The following is a 23138-nucleotide window of genomic DNA, read 5'->3' as shown; positions in this document are numbered from 1 at the left end:
TCTTGTTCTGCCCTGTCTGATATTTCTGAGCGTTATCTCCTTGCCTGATCTCCCGTGTATTACCTGGACTGTTATCGACCCTGTGTTGCCTTCTGCCTGCCCCTAACCTTGCTTGTACTCTGACTCTGATCCACGCCACCTTCCCTGAACCATGCCTGATATCTAGATTCTAAACCTCCCTGCCTGCCACTGATCAATGCCTGCTATATCACTCCTTGATAGCCAGCCACCAGCCCTTAGACCCATACTGAATACTACTGATGTGAGTTTGCACGTAAGTGCGTGTTGTATGATTGTGTTTGAACTGTCTAATAAATATACTGCAAATTGATCCCTCTGTGTCAGGCTCCTCGTTACACCTCACATGAATCTATGCTACATGTGCAAACTCTTAAATCAACACACAACATAGTGAATTACAGGCTTCACTCACTTCAAACATGCAGGGAAATATAGATATAACCATACAAATCATTAACACACTTAGGCTCAATTCCAATTCTACCCCTTAGCCCTTACTCTTACCCCTACCCCTCATTTTGTGCGTTCATGTTTTACCATCATGCTTTTAAAAAACACAAAAAACCCAGCTAAATTTTGAGATCTATAATGCATAATAATAACTCCTGTACAGCAGTCCCACAACATTCTGACACTGGAATATCCTGTCCGAAAAGTCTAGTGGCTGGTAATGAGCTTTTTACAGTGTCTGCTATAATGTTAATGTTGTTTTGGTGTGTTTTTAATATATGAATATTGGCCACTATGTAAACGCACAGTACAGTTACAATATTATTGCCATATTAGATCGTTATGATAACATAATATATGCCTTCAGTGATTTCTTGAAGATAAATACCAAAAAATAACACAACTGGAATATCTACAGCAGTCGCATTAGTCTGATCTCATATCTAAATTAATTGCTTTAGTAGGGACCAGGGGAGGCCAAGTTGGAGCACTATGACCCCCCCCCCCCTGCCAGGCTCTTCGAAGGTTGGGAAAATTCGACATTAAACCAAAACAAACGATTACACTAGGCTTAAGATTGGTAATGAAAATTCGGGAATTGCAACCGGCAGAACCTGGGAAGTTTAATATCTTGCATGCATTAACTCTTTCAGGATTTAGGATTTAGCGAGAGCGCCATTTCGTACCTCATCACACTACCACCACCTGCTGGTGTAATCTGAGACTGTGCTCTTTTCTTTTTTGTCCACAAGGTCTAGTTAACGTCAGACACAGTTTGGTACTAAATCCTTCTTATGATTTACATTTCCTTTGTAATGCAACTTGTTTAGCCATTGCGTTACACAGGCGGTTAGTTAACTTCTGTTGCTCAATAAGTGCCCAAAATTATAGAACTAGGAAGGAAATAAGATCATCTGATTGCTGAAATCTTCAGACATTGACATCATTTGGTAACAACACTTACAGCTCTGCAAGCTGGAGAAATCGTAAAGTTTGTAAGTATACATGTCTTTATATCTTTATATGTTTAAGAATTGTGTTATATTGTAATAAATTAAAGGTAACTAGATTGAAATTAATGGGCTCTTATTTGTGTTATTACTTGACAAGCCAAAGGTTTAAAAGTCAAAGCATGGAGTTCAGACCATTGTTGCTGATCCTGCTTCTTCACATTTCAGGTAAGATTACTTAAAGCTGACAGAGTGTTGCTTCACTGTTCTTTAGTGACTTGGTTTGTCATGAGGTCTTTCATTAGTCCACATTTGCAGTTTCTTCTTTGTTTTATCAGGCTCTCTAACATTAGATGAACTCTTTGTGACTTGTGAAAACATTTGTGCTCTGAGGGAAACCAGTGTGCAGTTGAAGTGCACCTACAACAACATCCCATTTCAATCTGTGTTTTGGTTCAGCTGGAAACAAAGTCCAAACTGGAGGAAAAACAATGAACCTGAAGATTTAGATTTAGATTTAGACTACTCAGGACGAGTAAAGCAAAGCTTTAACAATGACTGTTCAACACTCTTAATATCAGATGTGAGTGAGCGAGACTCTGGGGAATATCAGCTCATGTTTATCATGAAGGATGGAGTTAAACGTCTCGCCTCAGTCGCTGTTAATTTAACAGTAACAGGTAAAACTTAGTCTAGATTCTGGGCTCTTCAGCTGATGTTTTATAATGTTCTTACTAATTTTACTGTCATTTAGATTTGCAGGTAAAGATGAGTCCTGCATCTACAGACACCAGAGGTCAGGCAGTAAATCTGACCTGTGATACTTCATGTGATTTGACATCCGAGCCAAAAAATTACCTCTGGAAAAAAAATGGAAAATATATAAAAGATCATCATGCTAGAAACATCACTGTGCCTTCAACAGAAATGGACGGCAGTTACTCCTGTTCTCTTACTGTAGACCTTAAACATTCCTCTTCTCCTGTTTGTAAGTATGAAGCAGTTCAGCTTGCTTTGCTTTGGTTTTTGCTCGACTTAGCTTGCATTTTCACTGAAGTTTAATAAAAAAGTAAAATAAAATAAACATTAAAAAAATTAAAAGGGGGGCGCTATCGCCTCACAGGAAGAAGGTTGCCTGTCTGAGTGCTGGCTGGGTCAGTTGGCATTTCTATGTGGAGTTTACATGTTCTCCCTGTGTTTGCATGAATTTCCACTGTGTGCTCCAGTTTCCCCCACAGTCCAAAGACATGCAGTACAGGTAAATTGGGTAAGCTTAATTGGCCGTAGTGTATATGTGTGTTTGAGAATGTGAGTGTGTATGGGTGTTTCCCAGTTATGGGTTGCGGCTGAAAGAGCATCTTCTGCGTAAAACATATGCTGGAATAGTTGATGGTTCATTCCACTGTGGCGACCCCAGATAAAGAAGGAACTTAGCTGAAGGAAAATGAATGAATAAAAATAAAAGTTTCATTTTTTTTAATTTACATATCACACCTTTTGCTTGTGCAAGTTCGTTATTTGCAATGGAGGCGCGCTGCTTTTACATAGTTGGAACAATCTCAACTTTTTAGAATGCCACAAGCACACAGTGAGTCACATGACTAGAATTGACCGATCAGCTTCATAATTTGGGCTCTATTTTGACGGCCCATGCGCAAAGCACAGGGTGCAAATGCTTTCAGGGTGTGTCAGAATCCATTTTTGCTAATATAAGGACGGAAAAATCCACTTTGCACCATGGCGCATGGTCTAAAAGGGTTGAGTTTATTTTCTTAATGAGTTATAGGTGTTTTTTGAGAATAAACCAATCAGAGTCTCATCTCCCATTTCCTTTTAGAGCCTGTTGCATCACGCCATCTAACATTTGCTATTTACATGACGTAAAGTAAGTGTAAGTGGAAAAACTGAGCATTTCACTAGCAAGAAAACAGTTAAACAGAGCATCTACAGCGCGAGAATTAGAGATAAATGATTAACTTTCACTTTCGCTCTCGTGGATAGGGAAACATTGTACGCACAGACATCAATTAGCCTATAAATAATTAATTTTGTTTTATTAAGCGCAAATATTTGTTTCAAAACTATTACTAAATTCAGTTCTAATTAACAGCAAACGAATAAATGAACAACAATATCGAAGTGTGTTTAAAAAACTGAATTATATCCTAAAATACATGCTCTGCAGGTGGGCAAATCTAAGCTTGTTTTTAATAAAACAAATATTAATATGGATATAAAAATAAGACTGCTAATAATGAAAACATTATACAAAAGAAAATTGTTATGAATAAACTGAAAAAGCCTCCCGAGATGAAGAAAGTATGAAGACAGTGGTTTTTAAATTGATGTAGAATAGAAAATAATGTTTTGTAATATTTTAATCCTTCATATTTATATCCTATATATCCTTACTATATCCTAAATATATCCTTAATATTTTAATTCTTGTTCATATGTAAAGATATTTGCGTGTGTGTGATTATCACTAGTTGTAGCATTTTCAGTCCAGGTCATGCCATCCTCTTGCTGAATCTGCTGCTCAGTTACAAGAAGGGCATCTGGAATTCTTCTACTGACCACAATTATACCACTTCTGGTGTCTTTTTTTGCAGTGGTATACAAATGGTTTAGTCGTGCAAAGCAAAAATTTAGCAGTGGCTGCTGTTGACTATTTAAATATTTTTAAATAGTCAAACCAATTTGGTGATACAAACCAATGATGCTGGTATGTTGGTTCTGTCAGTCCAATTGGTGATCAGCAGTGTGTATACATGGTGGTACTAACCAGGTTCGGAATGCAATAGTAAAGCCTCTAGTTGCTAGCCATTCCCTGCAGTGAAAAACACCTTTAAGCACTTTAAAGGAGATCTAGGCCAGAGGCCTCATGTATGAAGACTTGCGTTGAAATCATACTAAAAGATAGTATGCACATTTACAGCTTTGTGCGAATGCAGTAAAAAATTCAGATGTATGAAACACTGCGTACGCCGAATCTCACGCATATTCTCTTTGTACATCCGAATGAACGTGAAACTGATCGCACGTGCATGAGCGGAAAACCCCTCCCTGCCTCCTCCCCCTTATGAATATGCTAATTACTATCCTTTGGCAAAACCTAACGAAAAAGCAAAGGCAAAAGCAAGCAAAAAGAGAAACTTTTAACAGAATGTGATTTGGAGGTGCTGCTTTCGGAGGTAGACCGGAGAAAAGCGGTGTTATTTGCAAGTTTGTTCTCCGGAATTAATAACAGAAGAAAAAAATTGAGTGGGAGAGTTTAGCTGATGCGGTTAACACAGTTGGGTCTGAACATCGCACTAAAAAAAACAGTGCATTAAAAAAGAAATATTGCGATGTAAAGGTGTAAAATTTGGTAGTGACTTTAACAGCATGAGTGGCGTAGCTCGTAAAACTCAAGGCAACATGTTTTGACACGTTCAAACATGAACTCGGTTCGAATCCAGCGTCTGATAAAGACAGTCAATCGCTCCAATTACATTGGGAAAACCGGCGATCGCATGCAGCAAATTGCGCTTTAATGTTTGGCTGGTCAACTGCATGGTATGGTAACCTTATATACCTACTAGACATGCGAATTAACCAGTCCCATACAGTTGCCATTACACGGCTCAAAGATGTAGTGTTGCCTCTAGGAGTCGCAGATGGAATTAAAACAAACACACACAAGAAATGAATGTATGCCAGGTATGAAGTTGGCATAGACCAGCGCACATTCTCACATTAATTTCATCGATAGTAAATCCAAAAGTGGGTATAATAATAATAATAATAACTACATTTTTAAGGTTATTCATTATTAAATGGACCTGATTAAACATATGATTCCTTTTCTTTAATATCTGATCCAGTATTTTCCTGCCATGGGTTTCCTATTAAAAAGTCCCTCGCCTTGAGCAGATGCTCAAGACGTAATCTTTAAAATAATGACATATTAAAAAAATTTCAATTGTACAACTTAAGTAAATATGCAGTCTACATTTTGATTAACTGACCAGCGCATTAATGGCAGCACCTGCTGAGAAAACTGAGAAGTGATGTGCTCCTTTTGCACAGTCACCCTTCGTAAAGAACGAGAAAAAAATGAAACATACTAGACTTTCTGCGATGGTGTCGTGAGGATTTGCAGGCATGGTATTGATTGTCGTGAACCATGCCACATTACGCAAAGAAAGGATTGAATTTTGACATCCAATGTTAAGAAAATTGTGCAGAAATCATACCATTTGTTTTGTAAAAATTAAAGTGAAGTCTTCCTGTTGTGTGCATGCTCTCAATTGACGAAGTTTAAAAGTCTGGTGAGTGAGACAAAAATTTTTAGAAACTGCAGTTTTTTTATGTAATTGCAACTGCTTTGAGCAAATCGTATTGACTGGATTGTTTTCTTCCAAATTCAATTAATTAAGGAAGAAAGCTTCCATCTACAGCAAAATTTTCATGATGAACAATCATATTGGTGTGAAAAAACCTTATTGTGAGTTCTATAGCAATAATCTGTGACTCTTTCAGGTGTTTCTAAGAGTGGCTGCTGGGATGTGTCTTACACCTCTAGAAGAGTCTGTGCTTTGATAAACTCAACAGTAGACTTTTCCTGCACATACTCACATCCCTCTGATTATACTGTAAAGAAAACATTCTGGCATTACATACAGACTGGAGATTTCAGGGATCTGCGTGAGGAGCATCAGTTTGCTGGTCGTGTGGAGTTTGTGGAGAACAAACTGAGAATCAAAGAGCTCAAGATCAGCGACTCTGGAGAATATCGATTCAGGATCATCACAGACAAAACAAAAAGAACATACTCTGGTTCACCTGGAGTCATTCTCAATGTTACAGGTACAATGATGGTATTATATTACTTGTGATGACAAACTATTGACTGTGTTTTGTTTTTCAGATACGCAGGTGATAAACAGACCACACACTGTATCAGAGGGAGAAAAAGTGATATTAAGTTGTTCAACTAAATGCACTCTGAGTAACAAACACACTTACATCTGGTACAAGAACGGACGGCAGGTCACAGATGGATTTACTAAAGACAACAAGCTGTACCTGGACTCAGTCAGCAAAGAAGAGCGTCAAGAGTTCTCCTGTGCTGTAGGGGGTAAACATCTCTATCACACATGTACATTAGGGTGTTTCCTCTGATAGACATGATTGTCTTCTTTGTGTTGTGCAGAAGCAGTGGACAGCACAGCAGTCAGCCATTATACAGTCACTCTGCTGGTGTTTGTACCTCAGTTTCTCATAATAGCAGCGGTGTGGATGTGGTGAGTTAAATATTCAGTGAAATTCACATTTATACAGTGAACATAGAAATTCATTAGATTTATAAGAATGTGAAATCTGATTCAACAGGTTTTTCATCAGAGCACATCTCTTCTCAAAAACTGAAAACAAAGGTGAAGGTAAGAAAAAGTATGTAAAGAGTGTACCGTAAAATTTAATTATAGTGACAAAAACACTATTGTAAATATATCTACATATATATCTTTTGTCTCAGGAGCTGTTGTTCCTCGTCCCTAGATCTTCTCTGTACATCTGAGCTGGGGAAAAGACATCATCGAGTTTTTTCAGTTGTGACAACATCACATTTATGCTTTGATCTATTAATTCTACCAGTTCATGCTTTAGTGACATATAATAAATAAGTATGACTTAATAATGACTTATAGGTCTATTTATGTCACGAAAAATAAAGGTATTTTAATTGATTCCTCCTCTTGCCAAAAATAACATGAGCTGTTTTTATCCTAAGATCATGCAAGAATCCACATGATTGAAGTTTTAACCTTTTTTATTGTGTTGCTTTATTTCAGTATTAGTGCACACCTTCATATTTTGTTTCTGTAGTTTTCAGAAGTGTAACTAATTGTAAGGCTTGAAGCTTACACTGCTATTCTGAACCAGTAATCAAGGACAGAAAGCAGATGATGAATGACGTGTTTAAATCAATTATTTATCTGACTTCATTATAATTAATTTGACTCAATTAGAGTTGTTATCATCATTGATAAATTGACATCCCAGATCAACAGTTACCATTTCTTAGTATACCCTGAGCAAAGCATTGTCAAACATGGGTGAAAACCAACCCTAAAAACATAAAAGTAAAGTTGAGGAGATAAAGTGGGGGAGAAGAACATTAACATACTCTATACTATGACTCAACAATAGGAAATAGATTGTATATAGAAATACATCAGTGTTTCTGTTGATTGCCTTACTACAACACTTTAGTCATGAACTGTCAAATGACACCAAACACAACTAATTTATATGAAAGAAGATCACGAACAAATGAATTGTGTGTGGTTAAGAGCACATGGTTACTGTAAGCAAATGGCAGAGATGTGTACTGAAGATGTGAGGAACTCACCCATGCTGTGCATGTAATGTCTCAGTGGTGCTTCATTAGCATAGGACAAATAGTATCTAACATTTTCTCAGCTTACACTAATGTATCAATATAAGACCTGTTTACATTAAAAACAGAAACTGTAACTATTAATGATAACAGTGTTTGTGATAATAATGGCTTTTTCTATCCACATTCTGGATGCATCTGCCCTTGCTCTGTTACCTTCCCTAATTTGGTATTAAAAGGCTCAAAATCATTAAAGACGTTTGTTTTTATTGCAAATCATGTTTATTGTAAAACCATTAAGGGTTTAAACACACATACACTACACATACAAACAGCTCAGTGTATTTTATGTTGAGCAAGAAGATAAAAACAAGCCATTTTATTGTTATCATCTAAATGTTTTTTTTTTCTGAACAAGCTATGTGTTCAAATGTTTAAAACGTCAACACTGCAGCAACACATTGAAGTTTATGATGCTGGATTAGTAATTGTAGGAGACTTTTAAGTGGTTGTAATGTAATATACAAAAGCAAAATCAGAATCTTGATGCTGCACTTCTAAGTTCTACTGATGTGTGTATACTGTAGGTGCCTGCACTCCTTCACTTAAGTCTGCCTGTTTTTGTTGGTGAAAATTTTATTTATTTATTTATTTTTTTTGAAAATGGCCAAATTAGGTTGGCTATGGCATCAAAAATCATCAAAAACATTGCAACATCACTAGTCTACAGACATTGCGATACTTTTTTCAGCAAAAAGGAAATTGTGGCATAAATCGTATGTGTCATGCTGCTGCTCAACATATTTTGAGGAGGAAACTACTGCATTTTGGTCTTTTGTAGCCTGGGGTTACACAACTTATACCAAAGGCAGTTAAATGCTTGATTTTGATTGGCTGATGAACACTGTAAGGATAAGATCTTGACTTCATTACAGCTCCACATTAGTGTGCTGAATGATTTTAGTCTACAACAGTAAAACATGTATTAATGATACAAAAAACTAGGCTAAGATGTGTAAGATGAGGTGTAAGAATGTCCTACTTCACTCACTCATTAGCCTTCAGCTTAGTCCCTGATTTATTAGGGGTTACCACTGAAGAATGAACTAGCAATTACTTTGGTGTAATTTTTAAGTGGCGGATGCTTTTCCTACACAGCACTGGGAAGCATTCATACATACACCTACTCTTGACTATTAAAGGTTAAAAAACTAATGAATGTCTTGGAATACCAGCCTGATTTCACAAGGAAACATAACTATTTTTACGTTTAGAGGCTAATTTGTTTGAATTCGTATCAGTTCAGCCGTATGAAAATTTATGATTTTAAAAAATTAGATGTGGCACCCAAGCTGGCCCTAAACCTGCCGTCATTGGGGGGTAAGCAAATTGTACTAAATTGTATGAATAAAATTGCACAGTTTTATATGAATTAGCCAATATATCAAAAAGTTATGAATTGCTGTGAGATTGTGTTGCAAATATAGTATCCGAACAGTGTTTTAGCTATAATAAAAGTGGAATAATAGACTGCAGTTCATTTAATTTTTGACAAATAATGCAGACATGAAGTGTATATTGAGAAAAAGATGTAAAGAATCAATTATTCAATACTTATCTTAATATAATTATAAAAGCAATATAATATAATAAATAATATTACAAAAATGCTTTTTTGCATGTTAACATTTATAAACAATAACAATGTTTTTGTAACGATAACGGAAATGATGTTCACAGATCCCTATAAAGTGTGCTATGAAAAATTATAATTCTATTGACAAAGTACACCTTGTTTAACTAGGCTGTTTCAGGTTTGTGATGCGAGTCCCCCAAAACATAAAATGTACAAATTTAGAGTAAGAAAATCAACTAACCTAAAGCTTGAATATTTAACGTGTAATAAGATCTTTAAAAACAGATCCACTCATGCAGGCGGTTAGTTAACCGCTGTTGCTCAACAAGTGCCCAAAATGACAGAACTAGGAAGGAAATAAGATCATCTGATTGCTGAAATCTTCAGACATTGACATCATTTGGTAACAACACTTACAGCTCTGCAAGCTGGAGAAATTTTAAAATTTGTAAGTATACATGTGTTTATATCTATATACTGTATATTAAAGAAATGTGTTATAATGTAATATAGCAAAGGTAACGAGTGAAATTAATGTGCTCTTATTTGTGTTATTTTTCTACAACTCAAAGGTTTGAAAGTCAAATCATGGATTTCAGGCTATTGTTGCTGATCCTGCTTCTACACATTTCAGGTAAGATTATTTTGTTGATGAATTTGACACATTTTAAAGCTGACAGAGTGTTGCTTCACTGTTCTTTAGTGACTTGGTTTGTCATGAGGTCTTTCATTAGTCCGCATTTGCAGTTTCTTCTTTCTTTTATTAGGCTCTCTAACATTAGACGAACTCTCTGTGACTTGTAAAAACATTTGTGCTCTGAGGGAAACCAGTGTGCAGTTGAAGTGCACCTACAACAGCATCCAATATAAATCTGTGTTCTGGTTCAGCTGGAAACAAAGTCCAAACTGGAGGAAAAACAATGAACCTGAAGATTTAGATTTAGATTTAGACTACTCAGGACGAGTAAAGCAAAGCTTCAAACATGACTGTTCAACACTCTTAATATCAGATGTGAGTGAGCGAGACTCTGGGGAATATCAGCTCATGTTCATCATGAAGGATGGAGTTAAACGTCTCGCCTCAGTCGCTGTTAATTTAACAGTAACAGGTAAAACTCAGTCTAGATTCTGGGCTCTTCAGCTGATGTTTCATAATGTTCTTACTAATTTTACTGTCATTTAGATTTGCAGGTAAAGATGAGTCCTGCATCTGCAAACACCAGAGGTCAGGCAGTAAATCTGACCTGTGATACTTCATGTGATTTGACATTCGAGCCAAAAAATTACTTCTGGAAAAAAAATGGACAATATATAGAAGGTCTTCATGCTAGAAACATCACTGTGCTTTCAACAGAAATGGATGGCAGTTACTCCTGTTCTCTTACTGTAGACCTTAAAAATTCCTCCTCTCCTGTTTGTAAGTATGAAGCAGTTCGGCTTGCTTTGCTTAACTCTGTTTGCATTTTCACTGAAATTTATTAAAAAAGTTTAATTAAAAAAAAAAAAAAAAAAAAAAAAAAAAAATATATATATATATATATATATATATATATATATATATATATATATATATATATATAATAAAAAGGGATGTGGCACTATCACCTCACAGCAAGAAGGTTGCTTGTCTGTGTGCCGCCTGGGTCAGTTGGCATTTCTATGTACAGTTTGCATGTTCTCCCTGTGCTCGCATGGGTTTCCTCTGGGTGCTCCAGTTTCCCCCACAGTCCAAAGACATGCAGTACAGGTAAATTGGGAAGCTAAATTGGCCGTAGTGTATATGCGTGTTTGAGAATGTGAGTGTGTATGGGTATTTTCCAGTAATGAGATGGAGTTGGAAGGGCATCTTCTGCGTAAAACATATGCTGGAATAGTGGCTGGTTCATTTCACTGTGGCGACCCCTGATAAGGAATTAAACCGAAGGAAAATAAATAAATCAAATAAAAGTTTAGTTTTTTAGGCTACATTTCACACTTTATGCTTGTGCAAGTTGGTTATGTGCATTGAAGGCGCGCTGCTTTTACATAGTTGAAACGATCTCAACTTTTCAGAATGCCGCAAGCGCACTGCGAGTCACGTGACAAGAACTGACCGATCAGCTTCATACTTTGATTGGAATATACACAATTTCGGTAGACTAATCACACCCAAACACTGCAGTGCTCGCTCTTCTCCGTAAATAAACTTGTATCAGAGCTGCAGCAATGTTTTGTTAGTTTGGCATGGTCACCTAGCAAAGACAGACGACAAAGGAGCATGAACGTAAATCAAATTGAAAGTGGTGAAGGAAGCAATACCGCTCACTCTTTCCACCTGCTTTTGGATGCAATGTGTGAACAGCCTCTTATACCACTTATGTGGGTTTGATTATCACTAGTTTCGGCGACTTTACCCCCATGACTTGTTGAAAAGAGTTTTAAGTCCAGGTCATCCCATCCTCTTGCTAAATCTGCTGCTCAGTTACAAGAAGGGCATCTGGAACTCTTCTACTGACCACAATTATACCATTTCAGGTGTTTTTTTCTTGCAGTGGTATACAAATGGTTTAGTCGTGTAAACCAAAAATTCAGCAGTGGCTGCTGCTGACTATTTCAATATTTTTAAATAGTCAAACCAATTTATTGATACAAACCAATGATGCTGTTATGTTGGCTCTGTCAGTCCAGTCAGTGATCAGCAGTGTGTACACATCACATTTTAGAAATTTTGCTTGATTATAACCTCATCCATGGTGGTACTAACCAGTTACAGAATGCAGTAGAAAAGTTTCCAATTCCTTAGACATTCCCTGCAGTAAAAAAAAAAAAAAACTTTAGTGTACCATTTGTTTTGTAAAATTTTACAAAAGTCATGAAGTCTTCCTGTTGCATGCGCATCATCCAAACGTGTGGTTATTGGGATAGACTAGATTTTTTTTTTGCATGTGCTCTGAACGAAACGTATTGACTTGATTGTATTCTTCAAAGTGTGGTTAACTGAAGAAGAATACCCTCTGACATCTGCCTCTGAGTCTGAATTCTCATGTTGAACAATCATATTTATGTGAACAGGCCTTATTGTGAGTTCTACAGCAGTAATCTGTGACTCTTTCAGGTTTTTCTAAGAGTGTCTGCTGGGATGTGTCTTACAACTCCAGAAGAGTCTGTGCCTTGGTCAACTCAACAGTAGACATTTCCTGCACATACTCACATCCCTCTGATTATACGATTAATAAAACATTCTGGCATTACGTACAGACTGGAGATTTTAGGGATCTGCGTGAAGAGCATCAGTTTACTGGTCGTGTGGAGTTTGTGGAGAACAAACTGAGAATCAAAGAGCTCAAGATCAGCGACTCTGGAGAATATCGATTCAGGATCATCACAGACAAAAGAGGAGGAACATATTCTGGTTCACCTGGAGTCATTCTCACTGTTACAGGTACAATGATGGTGTTATCATATTACTTGTGATGACAAACTGTTAACTGTTGTTTTTTTTTTTAGATACAGAGGTGATAAGCAGACCAGACACTGTATCAGAAGGAGAAAAGGTGATATTAAGCTGTTCAACTAAATGCACTCTGAGTAACAAACACACTTACATCTGGTACAAGAACGGACGGCAGGTCACAGATGGATTTACTAAAGACAACAAGCTGTACCTGGACTCACTCAGCAGAGAAGAGCTTCAAGAGTTCTCCTGTGCTGTAGGAGGTAAACATCTCTATCACATGTTCTTCAAGGAGAAGAGTCTATGTTTTCAGCGAACAAACTTAATATTTAATTCTTAAACATATTAGCCATTTTCCTTACACCTTTTCTAAAATTGTAATATGCTAGAAATGCGAGTTGAACACAGTTCTACAGCTCTACAGAACACCTTGATCGTACTCTTCATTTTTCTGATTCTTCTTATCATTGGAGTCCTGTATTACAGGTAAAAAGCAACAACATTTATTATTAAAAAACAAAATGTATGCTCATTTGTGGTGGTTCTGGATTTGTGCAAAAAAAGGATATTGCAAATAATGGAAGATGGAAACACATTTGCAGAATAAACTCTGAAGTAGCAAATATACACCCACATGACTCCCACTATGCTTTTCTTGTTTCCTGTTGTAAAATATTTGCTTCCTGTTAGAATGGAAACTCTGCTACAGCCCGAATTAAACAAACCTTGTTAATGCTTCCCATCTATTAAAAGTCTTTAGAATAGCTTGTAAAGCTGTAGGGGTTAAACAACCCAACTTTTGTTTACTTATATGATTATGTCTTTGCATTATCAATATCTCTGTTTTTCTTTTTTGTTTTACCTCAAACGTGTGGGCCAAGTAGCTGAGTTTTCAGAAAGCCATTGCTGTGGTTTTAGAACAAGCTATTTTTGCAGCATAATTTCAGAAGTTGGTCTGATTGGGTTAGGAGGACTTTCAAGTTTCAAATGTGATTATTTTCATAACAAACTCTTTCAATAAATTTGGGTTCCTAATATATATATATATTTCTTTTATTATGCAGTTTAAGCAGGAGAAGAAAAAACAAGTCATCGGTACAACATAAGCACACAAAAGAGGCTGTACAGGTAAGAGAAAAGAACCAAACTGATTAACCCACACACATATACTTCAACATCTTCTTTCCAGTCACTGACATTTTGCCTTTTTTCTGCTACAATTTAGTTGGATTCATCCCTAGTATATGAAACTGTTGCTCCTTTGTCTACGGTCTGCACACAGCAAGATCACATAAAGAATCAGGACATTCATTACTCAAGTATACATTTCAAGAAGTCAGACATTAAGGACACATCTGTGGTGACTACTGGTGAACAATCAAGCACAGATGATGTTCATTATTCTGCTGTGATGTTTAGCCAATGATTAGTTTAGACTCCCACCTCCACAAAAAGCTACTTGCCACAACCTAATAATTGCAGACCGACATTATGTGACCCAGCTTTTTCTCTTGTCAAACATTCATGGATGTATAGTGGAGATCAAATTTACACAGCGGATGCTCTTCCAGCTGAAACCCAGTACACACACACATACACTCTGGACTATTTAGCTTACCCAATTCAATTCACAGTTCAAAGACTGTATAAATAACCCATGCCAACATGGGGAGAACATGCAAACTCCACACAGAAATGCCAACTGTCCCAGGCAGAACTGTACAGTGCATATACAGTCAGGTCCATAAATATTGGGACATTGTCACAATTCTAAAATTTTTTTGGCTCTTTACTCCAACACAATGGATTTGAAATGAAACAAACAAGATGTGTTTTAACTGAAGACTGTCAGCTTTAGATAGAGGGTATTTACATCCAAATAAGGTGAACGGTATAGGAATTGCATCAGTTTGCATGTGTGCCTCCTACTTGTTAATGGACCAAAAGTAATTGGACAATTAGCTTCTAAGCTCTTCCATGGCCGGGTGTGTGCTATTCCCTCATTATCCCAATTACAATGAGCAGATAGAAGGTTCAGAGTTCATTTCAAGTGTGCTATTTGTTTTTGGAATCTGTTGCTATCAACTCTCAAGATGAGATCTGTCACTATAAGACAAGCAAGCCATCATTAGGCTGAAAAAACAAACAAACAAACAAACCCGTAAGAGAGATAGCAAAAACATTAGAAATGGCCAGGCCAACTGCTTGGAACATTCTTAAAAATAAAGAACACACCAGTGAGCTGAGCAACACCAAAAGACCCAGCAGACCATGGAAACTATTGTGGTGGATTAGAAATCTTTCCCTGGTGAATAAAAAAACCCTTCACAACAGTTGGCCAGATCAAGAACACTCTCCAGGAGGCAGGTGTATGTGTGTAGAAGTCAACAATCAAGAGATGACTTTACCAAAGTTGATATAGAGGGTTCACCACAAGATGTAAACCATTGGTGAGCCTCAGAAACAGGAAGGGCAGAAAATGCCTTCACAGTAATGGAACAACATCTTATGGACAGATGAGATCAAGATCTGCTTATGATCCTTAGCATGGTGGTGGGCATGTATGGCTGTCAATGGAACAGAATGGTTCTCTTGTATTTATTGATGGTGTGACTGCTGACAAAAGCAGCAGAATGAATTCTAAAGTGTTTCAGGCAATATTATCTGATCACTGCATAAGCAACCAAAGAGTTGTTGAAGGAAAAGAAGTGGATTGTAATGCAATGGCCAAGTCAATCCCCTAAGCTGAATCTGATTAAGCATGCATTTCACTTGCTGATTACAAAACTACATGGAAAATGTCCCAAGAATAAACAGGGCCTGACGGCAGTTGCATTGGAGGCCTGGCAGAGCATCACCAGGGATGAAACCCAGCGTCTGGTGATGTCTATGCATTCCATACTTCGGGCTGTAATTGACTGCAAAGGATTTGCAACCAAGTTATTAAAAGTCAAAGTTTAATTTATGATTCTGTCCCATTACTTTAGGTCCCTTAACAAGAGGGAGGCACATATGAAAACTTGTAATTCCTACTTTGTTCTCTTTTTTTTCACCATTATTTCTCCAATAATTGATCAAAAATAGAGAACACTTTAGGATCCTTACATTTATTGTTTTTTTATCTGGATCTGGTGTTTATTTCCTTATCCGACAAACCCTATTTACTTACTTTCCTTCGGTTAAGTCCCTGCTGTGTAGCATATGTTTAATTGGAGGATATTCTCCCTGCCAACTTATGCAACCATGCACCTTATACAGATTGTCTAAACTGTTGTGTTTTATATCTTTATGTACAACATATGTTTTGTTAAATACTTCACTTGTTGGCATAAACAGAAAAAGGAAAGGAAATATTTGCAAAATGTTACATATAAATTGTAGTTGCAAAACTACAATAAGCTTTTCAAACTTCCCATGGCAGATGAATAAAATCCAACTGCAGGTGCCTCTTTACAGCCAGCTAAATTGTTTTATACCCAGCTGAAGTTAGGTACATGGAGCGGACAAGGTACAAGTGTCTGCCTTAATGTCTGTAATGCCTGTAATGATGTCTCAAGTTGGAGGTCCATTTCAGGTCTGTTAGGGGGCTAAATATTGAGGAGGAGCTATAGTAATAATTTATGTACCTAGGTCTTGCATGTGGCACAGGTGGTGTTTAATGAAATCTTAGTCTTTTTCTTGGGGTTTGATGAGTCCCAAGATGATCTGATTTTCCAAAGAGATCCAGGGGTGCCTAGGGGTATGTGATACCGACAAAAATATCTGAATGTTATTTTCTGAATTTTTTTGATAATAATAATGTAATATTTCAGTAAATGTTTTATTCTTTGTGCTTCACCATGGCTGGTTCAGGCCTGGAATATGTAAATAAATCTAAAATCAAACCACCAGCAGATGGCAGCAAACGTTTATGATTCTTTCAAGACAACTGACTTATTTGGAAACAAAGCAAGTGAATTTTATTATTGTATCTTCGAATCACTGTTTTTATTTGATTAATTCAAAACTAATTCACAAAGAAAAGAAATACTTCAGAATTGAAATGGTTGTCATTAGGTAATTAAAAACAATCTTTATTTTTGTATGTCAATCTCACTCAGTATGAATAGTCTTGTTTATTTATAAAAATCAATGTAATATTCCTGATCTGATCACACTCTGATATTCCTGCCATGTGTGATGATTGTGTGGCATTGCCTGATTTGTTTGTACAGCTGATTTGACATAATAGGCATTTTCTAAGTGCTATAGAAATTAGTGATTTATTAAAAAACAAAAAACCCATAGGAATATTTTTTTACTTTCATAACTTTCATAGCATAAGCTTATAGGGTTCATCATCATGCAGTAAATCAAGTATTTCTCATTCTTCGTTTGAGGGCAAAAAGAAGCTTTAAAAGGCAGAGTGATGGCATATTGTTCTTAACCACTTTAACTCTGCTGCTATTTGGGGATTTCTGCCTGGATTTTGCCTACCCAAATTTAAAAGCTTCCCAAATCCACATAAAGAGGTGTAAATGCAAAAATTTGGTTTCATTTTAAAGAAAACCCTTTGAATTTTCAAAAAAACACTATTGAAAGTGTTTAAAATAACTGTATATGTCGTCTGTGTTATAATAAACACCTAAAAAAAGAGGCACTTTTTGTATTTTTTTAATAAACTCAAATTTGAAAGTGTACCTTTTAGGTTCTGTGTGGTCTAGCGTGCTTTAATTAATTTTGGTGGTTCCTGCACATGTCTGTAATCATACGAAAAAAGAAAAAGGTCTCTACCAAAATCTATGCAAAAGTTATTACATTTCAACTAATGAGAGGTGCTATACAAGCCACAGAGATTGATCCTTGTTTACATATTTCACTATTATTTTGTTTGATTAAACATAATTCACTGTGTTTGGACCACATCAGACATATAAAAGGATTTCTTATGCACATCACCTCAAAAACAGAGGAGAATGGCCCTGAAGGGCACAGCATAAGCTAAGAGATGACAGCTGTCTGTGCTATCTGGGGCTGCTTATTGAATGTATTGTTTACATTTCTGCTCCACGAAAACACCACAATTCATTCAACAACTGTTTGGCATATGAATATAATTCAGTAAAAAGAATGCTAGAACTGTATGAGCACCGGCAAGAGCTTTCATTTGAGCTATAACTTGTACATGTGTCATATAAAAAATATGAAAATGAACCAATGTAAAATACCTAGCTCGGGTATCCAAAATACTGTGTATTTAAGTGTAAATAACTTTTATACAGTATGATAAAAACCAAAGTGATGCATATGTGCATAAAATATAGATTCTACACTTTCAAACGACACCACTTACGGGGGTCTGGTGCAACTCTATAGCCCTTTAAATCTGAAAGCGAAAGTCGATGATGTCACGGTACCGGGTCCGCAGAGTTTAAGTGGTTAAACATTTCAACAGCCCCACTTAGGTGTGGTTGTAAATTTGTTTACCCCTAAATACATCTCTGGCAACTGAAAGAGAAACAGTTTCATAAACATCTGGCAAACAATCTTATCCAAAAGAAGTGCCCCCAGGTGAAAAAGAAGTGCTCTTTAATATATTACAAATGTACTTGAAATTTAGCTAGTATGTTTAAAGCACAATTAGCACAAATAAGTGCATTCTAAATGTGTTGGTTTGCATTTTAATGTATTTATTATAAAGTATACTACAAGTACAGCGGTAGCAAAAAAAAAAAGTATAGTTGCACTTTTAAAGGGGTGGTCCACAATGTAATTTTAAGGCTTGGTTGTGTTTATAAGATGCAAAGTAATGTGTGCTCATGTTTCATTTGAAGGAAATCGCGCTATTTTTTTATATATCTCATTTTGATTATACACAGCTACTCAGCTAACATGAAAACGACTGTCATATTTCCTAGTTCCTCTAAAAGGCCCGCCCTTTAGTGACTCTTTTCTGCTGTGTAAACATGCAGTCAACCTCCTGCCTACTCTAAAATAAAATCTGACAAGTGTCTGTAGCGAGTGAAAATGGGGTGCGGCTCCTTTAAGAGTTTGCCATTGTGTGTGCGGTGTGAATGTTGTCTGCGTCTATGTGTGTGTGAATGTGTGAAGTTTCTGTAACAAGCGCATGTGCGCGGGACTTTCTTTTTCTTTTTCTCTGCTGCTCGGATTAAGTTATTTTCTGTAATATATTATGACAGAAGAATAAAGCACAAGATGTGGGATGCTACCTGTTGACCCTTGATTTATTATTCTGCTGCGACCACGAGTCAGGTATGCTAACCTGTATTTTTTAACTATGCGTTACACGACGTCTTGCATATATATCTGGAATATGTAGGTGTAAGTAATATAAATCATTCACATATCTTTTGCAACTTCATTATCTGAGATGTGAAAGGCATGGAAAAGCTGCCTGAAGACAATCAGTGCAGTCCCGTGCACACTTACACATAAGAGACACGAACGTGCTGGTGGAGTGTGTGTGTGTGTGTTTACAGCAGTTTGACTGATAAATATGAATTTGTAGCTCAATCATTTGCCCGCAAAGCAGCATTTCGCATTGTTTACATCATTGCTACAGCATACCGTTAACGCTAGACACTTTACATGTCACAATCAATTTTAACTAACAAAAACACTTACAGGTTGTAGATCAAAAGCTGCATCCCAAATGGCACACTATACACTATGCACTCATGCACTATGTACTTATGCACTTACACACTCAACAGGATAGTATATATATGTAGTGCTGTCCCAAATGGCACACTACGGTTTTGTACTAACCGGAAATTAAAATCGTCACTGGCGAATGACGTTACGTTTGTAACGTAATATTAGCTATCCAAATGGTACCAGTAACAACAACAAAAGTTACGAGAAGAAGACGTAATCGTCGTCGTTGGATATTTTTGCTCGCACAGGCAAAAATAAATGCAGTAAGTGACGGTGGTGAAGGTTGAGCCATCATGGCTGATGGATATGTAAACATGAGTATAGTGCCTCGCAGAGGAGAAACGTAGCAACAGCCTGTATTGTAATGCTAATGTAGAAATGTACTTATTTTCTTGACTTCATATTCTTTACAGTATTACAAACAAAGGCAATTGTACCCAAACTTAAACATAAGATAACTTACATTAACTTGTTTAATTTCAAAGGTAGCATAATAACATTAAATATGCAAGTTAATAGCTATTTTCCCATAATTTTAATATTTAACAATGCAAACATTAATATTTCAAAATTTTAATTCAGTACTCATTTTCATTTCAATTCAGGTGTGTAAAACTGTATTTTTGGGATAAAATAACGCACTGACTACCATTGAAAAGACCACTTGTTTTTATTGTATACATTCCAGTCAGCACAACAACAAAAAAGAACATAAATATTGAAATATATCTGTAATATATACTTTGTTATTTCATTTTAGAGAGAGAGGGCAAACCAATACTGCCAGCTAAACAACACTGTTCCTCTTCTGGCAACCTATTTTGATGGTGTCAGTGATCTTCGCCCTGATTTTCGTCTCTCTCGCCAGTCATTCAACAGTTTGATGACAGCTTTGGGTGAAGAAAGCGACCATGGCTGGGGTTCAGTTATGGAGACACTTATGTTTTTGTTTTGGTTGGCAAGCACCACATCTTATCGTGTTGTTGCTCAAGCGTTTGCGCATAATGAAAAAGGTCATAGCTATCCCTTCTGGTGATGACCTACCTTCATTAGGCAATGAATTTGCCAGGCTTGCTGGGTCTGCAGTGTTCAACAAGGTGGTAGGCAGCATCGATGGATGTCATGTGCGCCTGAAGCCACCATCAACTGATTCTCTCTGCTACTTAAACAGAAAATTATTTCATTCAATACAGTTCCAAGCTATCTGTGACCACAAAGGCAAATTTTTAGATGTGTTTGCAGGGTTCCCTGGGTCTGTTCATGATGCCAGGGTGCTAAAACACAGCCCCATATACTACCAGAGGCTTTATCCTCCCCCTGGGTGGTGTATAGTGGGCGATGGAGGATACCCCTGTCTGTCCCAGCCTATCAAACTGATGACCCCCTACAGACATTCTCTACACACACCAATCCAGCAGGCTTTCAACCACCACCTGTCAAAAGCCCGCTGTGTTGTAGAGCGGGCTTTTGGGGTTCTGAAAACAAGGTGGCGCTCCATCTTTTTGAAAGCCCTTGAGATTGACCCCCTTTATGCACCAGAGGTTGTGGCCTGCTGCACAGTTCTGCATAACATCTGCCTAAACAATGGAGACATCATGGATCCAGATGAGACGGATGACAGTGTTGATGAGGATGAAGCTGATGTGGAGGCAGTGGATGCAGTTTGCGGGGCAGAAGACAGAGACAGAATGGCAACAATGTGTTATGCTCCAGCACTTGCAGACCATCTATACTTCAGGATCCACTAACTGATAAAATGGGAAAAAAAACAATGAAATGAAGTTAAAAAATGTCTGTATGTACAGACTGATAAAATGTTTATAAAGAAGTGTATTTCATGACAGTTAGTTACTGTAAATAGTTTAAACTTAACCACAACTCTAACCAAAAAACACTACATGAGTAATTGAAAGTACTTTTATTTAACAACATGGAACATATGTAAGTGAGATTTTTTTAAAATGCTTTTACATGCATGAACTTACAAATAAAACAAAATCAAAATGACTTTTCCAAATTAAACAAATATTAATACATTTAAATACATCTATTTATTTATTATTGACAAATTTTTCAAGAACAGCCAGAAAACGGCTTTCTCTGGCCGCCATCTCTCGGTCTCTCCTGTCTTCCCTCAGCTGAGCCTCTCTCTCTCTCTTCTCCTCTCGCTCTCTGGCCTCTCTCTCTCTCTTCTCCTCCCACTCTCTGGCCTCTCTCTCTCTCCTCTCCTCCCGCTCTCTGGCCTCTCTCTCTCTCTTCTCCTCCCGCTCTCTGGCCTCTCTCTCTCTCTTCTCCTCCCACTCTCTGGCCTCTCTCACTCTTCTCTCCTCCCTCTCCATCATCTCTCGGTCCAGCCTTTCATCCCTTTCCTGCATTTCACGAAATACTTGCACCAAAGTGTCACTGCCCTCTCGTTGGCGCCTCCTTTTAGAGGCAATAGTTTGTTGCTCCCCCTCCTGTTCAGGAGCACCAAAGAGGGAGATGAGAGCACTGTTACAGCCTGGGAGGATGAGGCAATGAGGACAGGTGGAGTCACGGATGGCCTTCCACAATTGCCTCATCCATTAAACTCAAACACTTCCAGGATGCAGCAGTGCTCTCACCCCCCTCAGTGCTGACTCCTGTTTTGGGGCACTTTAGGTCCTGCATAAAAACAATGAAAAAGATTTACAGCAGTGGTTCTCAATAACATTTCTGTGGCACAACACATCTAACGGTTAACTACACAGTATAACTAAACAGTATAATGTCTCACTTTTTGTATAAAATGGACTTAATGTTCCTTTTGGTACCCATTTAGAAAACTTATAAGCAATCTTGTAATCTTTACAAATATGTATATGTATATATGTATATATATATATATATATATATATATATATATATATATATATATATATATATATATATATATATATATATATATATATACACACACACACACACACACACACACACACACACATATAAACAGACATATGTATACACACACATAAACACGTGTGTGTGTGTGTGTGTGTGTGTGTGTGTGTATAAACATGTAAGTACCCCTGCTAGCAAAACTGTCCAGTGCTATCCCTTAAGAAATTACATTCAATGATCTAAGCAGTCTTCACTAAACAACAATGGGCAATACATGAGAACTTTATAACAATAGGTAAATACTGAATAATCATGCTATTACCTTATATTTTTGTTTGAGGTTCTCCCATTTTTTTTTGGCCCAGGAAGAGGTTACTCTCCCCTCCAGGCCATACTGGGAGATAAATGCCCTTTACAAACACAAACAAGTATGTTTTATAGCATCACTCTTAAAATTATTAGCATTTCATGCATACTTACTCATATCCCTTTGTTGCCGCGTTTCGACGGCCTGTAAATAGGCCGTCATTTGCAGCACGCCAAGAAATAAGGTTGCGTGTGTCTTCCTCGGTCCCTTTGAGAGATTTAACAAACCACTTATCTGAATAACAATTATCAACGAACAATATGTGGCTCATAATGCGCATACGTATAAAGAGAAATCATCTGAATATGCTTCAAAAAAGTGTCGTTCAAATTATGACAATAATGATTTATAATTCAGCTTACATTTATAAGATGTAT

At 37.0% G+C, this 23138-nt stretch overlaps 2 protein-coding genes and 1 long non-coding RNA gene across 9 annotated transcripts in view; 2 read left to right on the top strand and 1 right to left on the bottom strand.

Moving 5' to 3' along the window:
• The first annotated feature begins 1015 nt into the window (after positions 1 to 1015).
• Positions 1016 to 8055, top strand: LOC110438280 (sialoadhesin). 2 transcript variants are annotated; one of them, XM_068219376.2, is made up of 9 exons: positions 1016 to 1466; positions 1582 to 1649; positions 1760 to 2101; positions 2176 to 2409; positions 5946 to 6272; positions 6334 to 6543; positions 6619 to 6709; positions 6798 to 6847; positions 6943 to 8055. In XM_068219376.2, the coding sequence occupies exons 2-9, from the start codon at positions 1604 to 1606 to the stop codon at positions 6963 to 6965; spliced, it is 1323 nt and encodes a 440-aa protein (XP_068075477.1). In that variant the 5' UTR covers positions 1016 to 1466; positions 1582 to 1603; the 3' UTR covers positions 6966 to 8055. The 2 variants fall into 2 exon arrangements, with proteins under 2 accessions (XP_068075477.1, XP_073793830.1); XM_073937729.1 differs by having other exon boundaries at positions 1384 to 1466; positions 6622 to 6709.
• Positions 8056 to 9803: 1748 nt separating this feature from the next.
• Positions 9804 to 23138, top strand: part of LOC793843 (sialoadhesin) — a 48600-nt gene continuing 35265 nt past the window's right edge. For 3 of the 6 annotated variants that reach the window (XM_073937723.1, XM_073937722.1, XM_073937721.1), the window contains exons 1-6: positions 9808 to 9890; positions 10015 to 10076; positions 10210 to 10551; positions 10626 to 10859; positions 12537 to 12863; positions 12929 to 13138. In XM_073937723.1, the coding sequence (XP_073793824.1) occupies positions 10031 to 10076; positions 10210 to 10551; positions 10626 to 10859; positions 12537 to 12863; positions 12929 to 13138 (1159 nt within the window). In that variant the 5' untranslated portion in view covers positions 9808 to 9890; positions 10015 to 10030. Of the gene's footprint in view, positions 9891 to 10014; positions 10077 to 10209; positions 10552 to 10625; positions 10860 to 12536; positions 12864 to 12928; positions 13139 to 13264; positions 13362 to 13939; positions 14004 to 14100; positions 16766 to 18907; positions 19128 to 23138 lie in introns of those variants that run through there. The other 3 variants (XM_003201082.6, XR_011010736.2, XM_073937724.1) reach the window with 3 other exon arrangements.
• LOC141380280 (uncharacterized) lies at positions 20184 to 23136 on the bottom strand. The gene is made up of 3 exons (XR_012398042.1): positions 22875 to 23136; positions 22717 to 22804; positions 20184 to 21280 (listed from the first exon to the last, which is right to left on the bottom strand). It is a non-coding gene; the product is annotated as an uncharacterized lncRNA (long non-coding RNA).

This window comes from Danio rerio, chromosome 22 (assembly GCF_049306965.1).
Source record: "Danio rerio strain Tuebingen ecotype United States chromosome 22, GRCz12tu, whole genome shotgun sequence".
NCBI lineage: Eukaryota > Metazoa > Chordata > Actinopteri > Cypriniformes > Danionidae > Danio > Danio rerio.
Note: the sequence above shows the minus strand (reverse complement) of the source record. Positions and strands in the feature narration are given on the sequence as shown.